The sequence below is a fragment of the Pseudopodoces humilis genome, chromosome 2 (assembly GCF_049639895.1).
Source record: "Pseudopodoces humilis isolate 2021_Gansu_Grassland_sample_001 chromosome 2, ASM4963989v1, whole genome shotgun sequence".
Lineage (NCBI taxonomy): Eukaryota > Metazoa > Chordata > Aves > Passeriformes > Paridae > Pseudopodoces > Pseudopodoces humilis.
The window spans coordinates 61,574,278-61,587,730 of NC_142201.1; the positions used below are offsets into that span (position 1 = coordinate 61,574,278).

The 13,453-nt window shown below is 39.2% G+C and overlaps 1 protein-coding gene across 1 annotated transcript in view; it reads left to right on the forward strand.

Annotated features, from left to right (window-relative positions):
* Positions 1-12,408, forward strand: part of RB1 (RB transcriptional corepressor 1) — a 71,408-nt gene extending 59,000 nt beyond the window's left edge. Inside the window, exons 18-27 of the mRNA XM_005516359.3 lie at positions 4,245-4,363; positions 4,749-4,894; positions 5,581-5,726; positions 6,260-6,364; positions 7,392-7,505; positions 7,598-7,764; positions 8,637-8,667; positions 9,011-9,156; positions 9,413-9,462; positions 10,430-12,408. Of these exons, the coding sequence (XP_005516416.2) occupies positions 4,245-4,363; positions 4,749-4,894; positions 5,581-5,726; positions 6,260-6,364; positions 7,392-7,505; positions 7,598-7,764; positions 8,637-8,667; positions 9,011-9,156; positions 9,413-9,462; positions 10,430-10,503 (1,098 nt within the window). The 3' untranslated portion in view covers positions 10,504-12,408. The remainder of the gene's footprint in view (positions 1-4,244; positions 4,364-4,748; positions 4,895-5,580; positions 5,727-6,259; positions 6,365-7,391; positions 7,506-7,597; positions 7,765-8,636; positions 8,668-9,010; positions 9,157-9,412; positions 9,463-10,429) is intronic.
* Positions 12,409-13,453: the final 1,045 nt, after the last annotated feature.

The following is a 13,453-nucleotide window of genomic DNA, read 5'->3' on the forward strand; positions in this document are numbered from 1 at the left end:
TGGTTAAGTGCTAAACACTGCATTAAAATTTAATGTGAACAGATAGCTAAAACCTGAAAATATATTAGGAAAATATTGCCAAGAACAAAAACATAAAGTATACAGAAAACAAAGACAAAACCAGGTTTTTTTAATTAGTGAACTACTAATAACACTGTTTAGAGTAAAGCTGCTCAGGGCTTTTCCTCTGTGGTCAGTGGAGTACGCCCAAACCCCCAGGGTGACTCTTCCCTATATATAAGGATTTAGTTTTGTTTTTTTTTTAATCTTTTCATGGAATCCATCTAGTTGGGATAGAGCCAATACAAAGATTGGGAAGCTGGGAAGCACCTGTGTGTCCTGTAATTCCACTGTAGCCAAATAAAGAGTAGCAAATAAGAAATTCTGCCTGTTTTATCCATAAAAGGAGTTTTCAGATGGGGAAAAATCACTGCAGATGCTTCTGATGTAGGCATTGCTGCAGGGAATCATCCTGCAAGGCCACTCTTAACAAAGCCCCACTTAATTCATAGAGTTTAGCCTTGGAGAGTTAGTTAGCCCTGGGTATTTTGGGAAGGAACTGAGTCAAACTGCAGTCTTACTCTTCATTCTGATGCCAGTGGCCTTTTGACCCTGAGAAATTTTAAGTCTTCATTGCTTTTTCACTTTTTGCACTAATAAAATGAGGTTTCTGTAGCCATCATAGGGAGGTCGCAAATGAAAAGTAGCATTTTGCTTAATTAGTGAAATTGATTCTGTGGCTGCATCTAGTAATATTAATCACTTACTGACCATTAAACTAAAGTAGAAACTGCAAATCTCCTTTCATGTTAAAGGAATGCATTGGAGGCGACCTGTTCACCTTAAATGGTGCTTAAAACCTTTAAAAAGCAATATGAAATTTGTAAAAGATAGCATGAATAACATTACTTCAGAAACGAGTTCCTGATAAGCATTCCTGTTCAATTAAGCTGGACCTGAGGGTTAAAGTTCTTTTGTGATTATTACTTAGAGGACTGGTAATTGCCTGGTTAATGATGTTGCATTTCTCTCATTTGAGTGTTGAATATCAAATTGTGGGACTGAAGCCGAAGTTTGCCCTGATAAGCTTGAAAACGCCCTGCACACTGCAGAATGCACTTTGAGTTCATGGAATAGAAGTGTTTTTCATGTTTAAGTATAAAGAAAGGAGACACAGCTCTAATTAAACCCATCAGTTTTACAGTGTGGGGGGTAGTTGCACTCGAGAAAACCCATCTCTGTGTTTCTGCATTGTGGCACACGGGTTTTTGTGAGCCATCAGTCTTGTCAGTGCAGCACTTACTTCTCCAACTATGTGGCCATGCACTTGGAAAGGTACCCGTGAGAGTGGTAGGGGTCCCTGGGGAAAGAGCAGAGGGGGCTGCACCTAAAGTCTGAGAGGAAATGGTGATCAACAAAACAGCCACTTCAAATGTCACCAGGTCTGAAAGCTAAATCACCCCTTTCTGCTCGTGCAGCTGCAGGGCTGACAAGGCTGTGGTTTGCCCACGGACCTGCATTGAACGGGGCTTTCTCACACTCTGCCATTGCTGGTGCTGGCAGCTCTGCACTGCTGTGGCCAGGTGGGTTGCAGCACACTCTTTGTCTTGCCACCTTTTCAATCACAGAGTCAATTAGTATTTGTGGGAACCAAAAGAGATGTGTTGGACTCACTGTATGCTGCTGTTCGGGCTCTGTGGGTAGATGTTTCTACACAAAGAATGTCCTCTTGCTGAATGTAGCCCATCTAACTGATGGAAAGCAGCAGTGAGCTCTGTGCATTCCTGTCGGATGAAATTCCATGTGCCAATCAGGTTGTGAAATAGGTTGTTGTCAGTAAATGCACAGCATCTTGTACTCGGTGTTCTGCTCTGCTCCCGGCCTTCGTGGTGTGGCTGTCCTGTCTGTTCTTACTGCTTGTCCCGGCTCTGTTTGTGATTCTCTGCAGAGCAGACTTAAATCTGGGTTTGCTTTCTCTCTTAGCTTTCTAATTTAGTTGACTTCCATGGAGGTTTGCTGGTTGTTGAGACTGGCAGGTAGAAGAGGAGTGGAAATGATGCAGAAATAGGCAGATCCCTTCTGTGTGTGGCAAACTGCCGTGCCCCCCCCCCTGTATCTTATCTAATGGAATCATATCCAGAACAGTGTCAGCAAAATTGGAGCAGGGCTGAGAGAGGACCTGGAACTGCTGGTCTCAAGTGCTAACTCAACAACAGTAACTTTGCTTCTCTTTCCAGACCTCATTCCCTTTTATCAACCCCTTTTCCTCCTTCATTAAAAGGAATACTTTTCCAGTCATTAATCACTAAAACGTGACATGAATGAAGTAGAGTTCACTCTTAGTCAAGATATCTCAGCAATGATTGCTCTGGGAAAGAAATTAGGATTCCTCAGAGCAAAGTGAAGTGATGATGAGCATAATAAAAAAGGAAGAGGCCAAGTGGCCAGAAGAATGAGAAATGGAGGTTGTGTGTCTGTGTTTCCAGCAAGGGCAATGCTGACAGACACAAATGAGAAGTGAATGCCCTGCTAAATGGAGGAAAAAATGATGCAAACCAGGCCAAGAGCTGAACTGGTTGAGAAATTATGAAGAATAAACTATACGGTTATGAATCAGTAACTGGTGTTTTTTCTGCTATGGATGAAAGAGTTCTGGTATTGCCAAAATCATAATTTAAAATTTGCAGTGTGAAAAATTATAAATCTCATTACTCTCATCTTGTTACTCTGAATTTTTATTTGGTACACTTTAAAAAAAGTGTTCTTTATTTAGGAATATGTCTAAATAAGGAATGTCTTAATGCCAGTTTTAATTCTAGTAAATATAGTCAAGTTTTACTAAGCTATTTCTTACTGCCTTAACCTCGTGATGCTGCATGCTTTACATGCATGCTGTGCTCCTGTTCATAGCTATAGATTTGTCATCTGTGCCAGTGCATTTTAATATTAAAAATGTGCATTTGGAAGATCAAACAGACCAGGAACCATCAGACAGCGCATTGTGTACAGAGCAATGAGCTGACAGATTTTACTGCTGTCTTTTGGGAAGATCATTTGAGGAAAATGCTGCGTGTCTGGTTTTGCCCACTTCATCCTGAGTCTTAGGGATACTGCTTCCCCCACCTCCCACTCTCAAGAAGGCACATATTTGCTACTCAGATGTTCCTCTGTTGCTTCAGGAGTTCTGATGCTGCACTGCTGAGAGGCAATATTGTACTCAAGGATGAGTCTCCTGTTCAAAGAAAATAAACAGAAGCGATCAACCCTGTGCTTTCAAATTTATTTATGAATATGGTGTAAAGATATTTTCCCATGTGGTGTTGCTGTCTCAGCATAATTCTACACTGTGTGTGACACGCAAGCAGGCTGAGATTTTGCTTCTGCAGGACTGCTGTTTATTACTAACATCAGCAGAAGCGCTGATGTGGTTTCAGCCAGAACCTCCTCCATTCCACTTGCATTCTCTGCATCACCTCCTACCTTGAGCTCTTAATTTCAGATGTATTCCAGAAGACTTGGTTCAAGTACTGATAGTTAGTCTCAAATCAAAACAGGGTTTGCTTTGGGCCATGAGGGCAGAGACTTTTAATGTATTCAGAGTCACTAACTCTTTCCAGAGGTGGCTCTGGAACATGATACTGCAGACACTAAATAGTCCCCAGTGCAGATAAGTGACTGTGGTTTATACACTACCAAATGTAAAATATTGGCTAGATGTAGCAGAAATGGATTAACAGTAGGTACAGCAGTAACTTCCGGTCACCAATGGGCTGAGGTATTCTTTAGCTGTAGTTGATGGAGTTTTTTGGGTTTTGGTTGATTGGTTTGGTTTTGAATTTTTGTGGGGCATTGGGAGTATTTTTTGTTTGTATTATTCTGTGTTTTTTGAAATGTGACCTTTTATGTGTTTTCTTGTATTGATTACTCTTCAGAAATGGCCTTAATAGGAAGTAGTAAGGCTTCTAGAATACAACTAATATAACTGTCTCAAATCTGCAGTTAACCTATATCTAATGGACTGCTGTTGAAACAGGGAAAAAAGCGTTTGATGTATTTAATAGCTCAAAGTTAAATGGTTAAAATTTATCTTGCAAAGTGCTGCAAGTGAGTGTTCTGAAGTACTTCAAAGCTTTAATCTTCTTTCAAGGTTCACATTTTGGTGGTTGGCTTTAGAGAAGAAACAAAATTCATTCAGAGTTGTTGTCTGTTCTTAGTGTAATGCAGGATTCCTATAATTTTTCCAGGGGTCGCCTCTGTTTGATCTTATCAAGCAGTCAAAAGAGCGAGAAGGTCAAACCGATCAGCCTGAACCCACTTCTTCTCTCAATATGCCTCTCCAGCATAACCACACTGCTGCAGACCTGTAAGTGAATGCCTGAGGTCTAGGAAAATGTGAAGTTGATATCACCCTTAATATTCAAATCCACCTGTGTTCTGTTTTCCTACTTCTTAGGCTTGGTACTTAAGTTTTGTCAAAGCATTGTATGTGCAGATATTTATTATACATAATAAATTAAATCAAATGCTGAAACATTTTTCCCCAGCTCTATCAAATTTGTAATTGTAAACTGTTACATTACTTGCCTAGGAATAAATAAGTCCCTGTACCAGGTGTCGGGGATAGCAGGATACAATAGCAATTTATTTCTTCTAATGGGGAAGAGGGAAGAGTTCCTGCAAGTATTATTCATATAAAATTGTTCCTTCATCCTGTGATATTAAATGCTTAATATATGTTGAACCTCCAGCTATCTTTCTCCTGTGAAATCTCCTAAGAAGAAGGCATCTGGACCTCCTCTAAGTGGTACTTCCACTCCAGATGTTCAACCTGCTGTGACCCCCCAAACACAGAAACCACAGAAATCTACCTCCCTTTCTCTGTTCTACAAGAAAGGTTTGTTCCTTCCACATGTACTGACTTTGCAAAGTTATCTTTTGCTTTTTATCCTTTTCAGGTTTTGGCACTCAGCATTTCTGAAAAGTTTGTTGTAGAATCTGTAGTGCACAGCGTGCAAACCTCTGGAAGAAAGGGAAAAATGGTGCCAGCAGGTGGTTACTGTGTGCACTCTGCACTCCAGGAGCTCAAACTGAAAACTTCCCTATCCTGGCTGCAAGAATGTCTATATGGGCTCAGAGGTTCTTCTGTCGTAGCGTCCTTTTCCCAGCAGTGACCATAAAGAGACGTCACGTGAAGTTGAACAACTGGGCAGACATGGCTGGTGCTTTTCCAGGCTTGTTCTTTGTCCAGCTTGGGGGGGTTTCTGAACTTTTTGTGCTGTATCTGCTTAGTAACTCTCAGCAGATTCACATTCCAGGTGCTCGTTCAGGCTCTTTTTGAATTGACATAGACACAAGTGTGCAGCATTGTTTGGTGTGGCTTTCATGTGTCCACTGTCTCTTGTGTGAAAACCTTTTCCATTTATTTTGAGCCTGGCTTTCACTACCTTCACTTAATGTCTGGTAATTTTTTTTTTCTCAGAGACAGTTAACAGTACAATGCTGTTCCTCCTGCATTACATTCCTTTCAGTTTGTGTATTCCTGTTACAACAATTTCAGTTTGTTTTTCTTTGTTTCTGAAGTGTATCTACTGGCCTATCGTCGACTCCACACCTTGTTCCTTCACCTTCTCTCTGAACATCCTGACCTGGAACCCTTGATCTGGACCCTCTTCCAGCACACGCTGCAAAATGAGTATGAGCTAATGAGAGACAGGCACCTGGACCAGGTAACATGGACAAAAGCATTTTTAAAAGTTTAAAAAAGACTCTCCTGAACAAAATGTTCCTTGTATGTTCTTTCACCATTAGAAATTGTACTCTGAGGTTTTTATTAATCTATTGGTCACTGAAAGGATGACTTAGTTTAGACTGAAGGCTGTCATCTCAGTTTAAGCATTGGCATTTTCAGATATTTTCAAAATAACAAAGACCAAAATTTCTAATAATTTGAGTAAAAGTGCAATGATTTTCTTTGGGAAGACAACATGCATGGCTGATAAAGTTTTTGTTATTCTGCCCTAAAATTGCAGCATGGGGTATGAATTTGAGTAGGTACTATCAGCTCCAGCGAGTTGTTTGTCACATAGAAATGGAGGTAGCAGTATGTTGGCTGATGTTCTGGAAGTCTTTATGGAGTAGAGTTGCCTGCTAGTTTATAGAACACAATCAGTAATAGAAAGCTTATTTCTTAATTTGAAATGGAAGAGCTGGATTAATTTGCAAGATAATTTTCAGTTATCTTGTCTTGTTTCTTTAATAGATCATGATGTGTTCCATGTATGGCATATGCAAAGTAAAGAATGTAGATCTTCGATTTAAAATAATAGTTTCAGCATACAAGGAGCTTTGCAACACAAATCAAGAGGTATGGAATTTCTTTAATGTTATTCCTCCATAAAAATCTTAAAAATTAATTATTTTCCCTTGAAATCAAAATAAACTACACATGAACATACAAAAGAAAACTTCTGCTTCACTGCATCTCCATTTTGTGGAGGAGAAAGCTGACTGTAATACCAAGTATCTCTTTTAAACTTCTTGCATAAATAGTTTGGTAACTCCCCTCAGAAAGTAAATTTCATTCCATCTTTTGAAAGATATGTAATAATGGTTTATGAATGTGTTAAGAGTCTAGATGAAAAATTTATGTCTAGAGCTAACAAGATTTTCAAAAACAACACAAGTTTCTTTATGAGTTGTGTAACTTCCATGGAGCATTGAGGGAAGAGAAGCAGATGTCTCTCTACAGAAGGTTTCAACAGAAACACGGTTTGATAGCAAATAGAGATGTATGGCTCTGTATCAAACAGCTGTGTATGTATTAAAGTTGCAGGCTTAATTCTAATATGAAGAAGTTCCTTTCTTCACAGGAGCTTTAGTGTACTGAAATTTTTGCACAGCACACTAATTAAATCAATAGAAAAACCCTCACCAGTTAATGGAACTGTAGCATCCTCTCAGTGGCAGAATTTCTCGTAGTGTATTTGTGGATCTTGTTTAAACTCCAGACTTTTGTCTCCAAGCTGATAGACCTATTTTATCCCCATCAGGTCAGTAATGAGTTTTTTAGCCTTCCAAGGCATGCACAGTAGTCTAGACCTTTTGACCTGTGTGTGTGAAAGCAAATAGTTCTTAAATTTGGAAAATGTTAGAACTGTGTTCACACCAAGGGGCTGCCAGTTAATGAAGTAGGTGCTTGTACTGGTGTTCAAGCATATTTGGAAAAATCCCCAGCATGGCTTGCGTACAACCCATGTGCCATCCTAGCTCTTAATCTAAGACAGACTTTAAGAGACTTTATGAGTTTGTCAAATATAAAATTTTCATTCCCTTCTTTTAAAAAAAAATAAAAAGTAAAAATTTGTGTATGATTTTTTTCTCACCCTATGCAGACTTTCAAACGTGTTCTTATCCGGGAAGAACAATATGACTCCATCATAGTCTTTTACAACTTAGTGTTTATGCAGAAGCTGAAAACAAACATTCTGCAGTATGCTTCCAGCAGGGTAAGCCATTAGCTCTGTTCACTATTCAACAGACTAGAAATATATAGGCAATAAAACCTTATGATTATTTTATTATTTTATTATTTTTATAGCCTCCCACTCTGTCACCTATCCCACACATTCCTCGCAGTCCTTATCAGTTTTCCAACTCTCCTCGGCGTGTCCCTGCTGGCAATAACATCTACATCTCACCTCTGAAGAGCCCATACAAATTCTCTGATGGGTTTCAGTCACCCACAAAGATGACTCCAAGGTCTAGGTACGTTGTTGACAAGCATTTCTTTTTTAAGGTATCTGGGGGATTTTAGTGGAATCAAATTGGAAAACTGTACAGTCAAGTTTGTCAGTAGTCTGTGGCTATCATATACTTCCCAGTTAATAGTTTTTGTCCTGTATTTGGAATCTTTATCATCATTCAATGCTTTTCTGTTGTGCTCAAGGACATTTTTTGTTGGCTTTTTTCTCTTTTTTCTTTTTTTTTACCCCCCACCAGAGAGGAGTTTCCTTAGCTTGTTGCTTAAATGTTGTTGGCTTTGACCCTGCATCACACTCCTGAAAAGCACAGATGAGCTTTGTAAGCTTCTGTAAAGGGAAAATACTTTTTTTTGCAACAAAGTGTTTGTTTAGCTGGCTGAGCAGAACATTTCCAAGTGTTGGTTACTAGTTCTTAGCAGATGAGGATGACAGTAAATGTGCCAGTTTCCAGTGGCTTTTCAGACTAGGATCAAGTGAATCCCACTGTGCACAACAGTTTGAATGTTACTGTGTATTCTAGGCTGAAGACCTGCATGATTTTGATTAGCAAACACCTAAAGGCAGAGAGGAGAGGATGATTGGGTACCCAGCACTGAAGGGTCTTCCTGCTGATACAGAACAGACCATAGGGGCCTCTGACTCTTTAAAGCCACAATTTCATTTTCATCTGTGTGATTTGGTTCATTTGGTGATTGAGCATTCACTGGCTCAATGAGAAATGTCTCAACCCAGTAAAGCACAGTATGGATTTGCACTGTTAGCACAGAGAGAGAGAGAGGGGAAGAGACCTTGTTAATGCCTTGAGCTAACCTGTAAATTAGTCAGTGCTTCTGTCATTGTTAAATGTAGCTTAAACTTCTCTTCTTCATTTGACAGAATTTTGGTGTCAATTGGAGAATCATTTGGGGTGAGTTTTAGCATCTTTGATGTCTGCTCTTAAATGCTTGTAACTTTTGGGGGAATGGGATAGCCTGCTCACATCCCTAGAGCAGGCCAATGAGTGTATCTGATTTAATATAGTACAATGTAATGTTCCCTGTTCAGAACAGGGAAGTTCTGTTAGCTCCTTTCCAAATATGCAGATTTCACCTTCAAAATGTGTTGCATTTTATTTTAGTTGCTTTGGCACAAGATAAGGGCTCTTAAAACTCCAGAGTTTTAGAACTCCTAATTTTTTGCGGATAATGTGGAAAGTTGGAGTGGTTTCAGGATTTATTGGCAATTCTTTCCCTATTTTCTTGTCACTTCAGACTTCTGAAAAGTTTCAAAAAATAAACCAGATGTTGTGCAACAGTGAGTGCCAGCTGAAGCGCAGTGCAGAAGTAGGTGCTGCTGCCCCGAAGCCACTGAAGAGGCTGCGCTTTGACATAGAGGGGCAGGACGAGGCAGATGGAAGGTGAGAGATTGTCCTGGGCTTTTCAGAGGTCTTGCATATATTGGGTCTCGGGATCTTCATCCTAACTTCTTCCTGATAATCCTATCTTGTGTTAACTTGGGAGCTTTAGCAGCTCTATTGAATGAGAGATGGAAGCATGAAGCTCCTCAGTTACATGCTTTGATGTCAAAAAGAGACCCCGTCCTTGATTTAAAGTTTAGGTTATGAAGGTAAGTAGTTAATTTTATTAACTTAACCTTGTGCTTTCTTTCTGTAGCAAACACCTACCCCAGGAGTCAAAATTCCAACAAAAGCTTGCAGAAATGAGTGAGTATTACTTTTCTTATAATCTGCAGAGCACTGAGTGCATTGGATAAGAGAGTTGGGGCCCACTCAGATGAAAACATTGTTCAACACCAATGTGATTTGGGTAATTTGCTTAGTTTTTGTACTTGCTGCATATAATCTTGGAAATGGAGATTACAAAATGGAAATTTATGTACACAGGAAAACCCTGTGTAGGGTTTTTTTTTTGCTTTGCTCTTATACGGAAATGTCTGAGACTGCTTTTTCTTCTACTGTGGGTCAGCATTTCTTTCAGATCTTATGGGGATCACTTTTCTGTTTTGAAATGAAATTCAAATCTAGCTCATGAAAAGCAAAACAGCCCCAGCCCCACATCTCAGTTGTATTTTCTACTCATGAGAAGGAGCACATTTGGCCTGGCCAGGCATTCTCACTCTTTGAGAATCTGAGCTCTGCAGCTGAGCAGATTTGCCCATTAAGAACTCTTAATGCTTATCTTAATTGCTTATCAAGATAGGTGTGAGTGTGGATCCAGGCACCTGTCCTTTATTTAAAGGCAGGGAAAATGTTTCAGTGTTTACTTATGGCAGAGTTTAAGAAGGAGAGCTCAGTCTCGTGCCCAGTGGTGTTGGTGTGTGCCACTGAGGGGAAAAGGCATTCCTGGGCAGGCCTGGCTACAAAGCAAGATTCCCGATGTGACACAGACCATCTGCCCGCCTGGAGGATGGAAATGGACACAGTGAGGGGACAGAGACAATGAGAACTGGAATGAACAGGTGGAAAGAATTTCATAAGATGTGTAAGATTGAGCAAGAATGGCTGAAACAGTGCAAAATTAGGTGTTCATCCTATAATGAGGAATTCGGTTTGTTTACAACAGAATAATGTACTTCTATTCCTTGTGTCATCACAAATTTTTCCAGTAATCAGTCCAAAGTAATTATGATGAAAATCTTTCATTCTTTTTGTTTGCTGGGTTTTCTTGCAGCATCTACTCGAACAAGAATGCAAAAGCAGAAGCTGAATGATGGAAATGATACCTCAGCCAGTGAAGAAAAGTGAGATTCTCAGGACCAGGGGCTGCACCTCCCAGCCCTCTTAAGATTGTTTTTGTTTTACAGCCTTCATTAATAGAGTTGCCTTTTTAGTTGCTTTTTATTCCAAACTGCTAGTTGAAAGCATTTGTACTTTTTAAATTGTTAAGTGTTTTCCATGATACTTTGCCTTATGATGTAGCATATATACAATGTAAGCCACTGAATTTAATTTATATATTTTTTGAGGATTTTTTAAAAGTCTTGGAAAGTGTCTGAATTTCCTGTTGCAGCATTACTGATTTAAGCCAGTTCAGTCTCGTTGGATTGAATTTGTTATATCTAAAGATGGAATGTTAGCTAGAATGATTTGAAATGCACTAATTTTGTTTCTTAGATTTGATTTTTAGATTTTCATTACTTGCAAATTTTGAAAATTGTGGGCCAGTCACTGCAAAGATTTTTGTCTCTGTTCATAATTAGCACATCAAATTCCCAATAAATTAATCTGAACAGCAGCTGGGGGCCTTACAGAGAAGGGGTCTCACCTCAGGAGTACAACGTGAATTCAAAGTGAACTCACTTCGTAGCCTTACTACTGAAACCAACACTTGGCGTTTTGTAGTTTTGCTTCCCCAGCTCTCACCTCAATGTCATTTTTGGAGGGCAGTTACACTGTCCCTCAGTTTGAATTTCATGGAGTATGAATCCCATAGAGATGCATCCCAAAATCCCACACTGAATCTTCCCAGAAGCTGAAGCTTCTTCCCATATGCAGAGTAATTGATATGCCCTTTCTTATCTTGGGAAATCTCAAGTAGTAAAAAAAAAACAAACAGAACAACAAACCTAAACCATACCTGGTACACACAAGATTTCAAAATCCTAATGATATAGAATTTTCTTGATTTCTTCAAATTTTCACCTAATTGTAGCCAAGCCAAACAGCTTGAGAAACAGCTGGAAGCTGAGTGTCTCCAGCTGGGTTTCAGGTAGGAGCAGCCTGGTCTCTAAAAGTCCAGGGCATCTCCCATTTGCCTTACTGCAGCATCTGCAAAAACCTGAACGTGGTGAACCCACGTTGAAAAAATCCATCTGCCTTTACTGAAAAGGCAGTGAATTGGGCAACTTGTGAATGGTTGCTACTGGCAAAAAACCCAAACAAAACAAAACCATTCAATACTTTTTCCATCTTTTCTATTTGTAAGTTAATCATTCAGATACTAGAATTTTTCTGGCAACAACAAAATTTTGTTAAAATAGCCAGTTAACAGAAGCACATGTTTTATTTCCAGTGGATTAAAAGATAAGCAAATTAATTGTCTTGCTTTAAAATTACCCATTTTTAGGAAATTTAGCTTTTGCAGCTACTTAAATTAAGAACAGGTACAGTAGAAAAGCATGCTATTCATGACACAAACATTTTAAACCAATGTCTTCCAGGTAGCCTATTTACAGATTGTTTAGCTGATCCTGGAGTACTTACAGTAGGAAGTTTTTAAAAGATCCATTCTTGTGTTGATTCAAAGCTAACCCTAGTACTACTAAAACTTCTATGAGCAGGAAAAACTGTAAATTAATTTTAAGATAATATTGAGGGATTTTTTTAGACTCAGTATGGCTTCAACTTTCTTACTGAAAAATGTACAGAACTTTCCAGAGTAGCTTATGTTTATTTTCTCACTTTTTTGCAGTTTTACAGACAGGATATATGTTAACATTGGGGTGCACTGACTGTAAGCTCTATTACAGCAGTCCTTTGGCTAGAGGGATGATACAGAGTCCAGTATCTAAACAGATTAATTCTTTCTTTACTGTGACAATGTATTTTTTTTTGTTCAAACAGACTGAAGGCTTTACATCAAATGTACATTATTTTATACAACTAATCAGTTTCTCGCCTTTCAAGATAAATAAAATAGCTTTTAAAGGATTTATAGTCAGTGATTTTCTTATATTAGGTGATTTCATATGGTACCTATCCAAATAAATATGTATTGAAACTAATGGATTTTTATTAGATATGGAAATCTTACTGTGATTGACAGAACTTTTCTTAGAGTGAGACCTTCCTGTACTAAAAATGGAATATTGAAACTACTCCAGGAAAAAAGAAAATCTGGAATCACAGCAGAAGCTGGGCAAAAAATGTGATGGCCATTTTAGGTGCTTAACACCAAGCATCAATTTCTGTAGAAAGCTGAAGCCCTGGGTGTAAGATGAGGTCAGGTAGGTTGCTTACTTTAAAGGCCCATTTCTGTCCATTAGTGCTTAAAGGAATTGAATCTATTGGCTTGGCTGTGTTGCCACCTGAAGGTGAAGGAGCTGACTCCCAGCCTCTTCATTTGATATTTTATACCTTAATCTCTTCCTGCTGTCCACTGTTTCCCAATGCTGCTTGTTCTTACTTGTCATAGGAGCTTATTTCCTCCTCCCTTCCCATGGACTTGCAAGTGAAGAGCTTTGTGCTGAGGCAGTGTTTATGCAGAGGGGCTGTACTAAACAGCAAGTTCCTCACAGGCACCAGAACAGCCAGAGGGGATGTGAAAGTGCACATCTTCAGGCACAGGAGTGGCTGCAGGAAGACACCTGTATCAAATGTGAAGCAGCTGGAGAGGATTATGGCTGTGTGATACACAGTACAAGCTGAAATATTTTAAAATGTAACAAGCTGGCCATAATATACATTTGCTTAAGAAACAATGATTGGTGTTCTGAGGATTATTTTATTAATCACAGTTTATTAAGCCACCAGGGTACTGATTTCTTTGAAAGGTGGAAATATCCTTCAAGAAATTCTCCAGCTTACAAGTGTGTTACCTGGTGACAGTGATTTCCTGAAGAACTTACATAAATAGCCTTCATGGCAGTCTGTGGACTATCTGGTTTACTCCCTGCCCCTCCCCAGTCTCTTCAGTCTACAAGCACCAAACTTCCTTCATTGTTACTGAAAAGAAAGGAAAAAAATCCCACTCAAA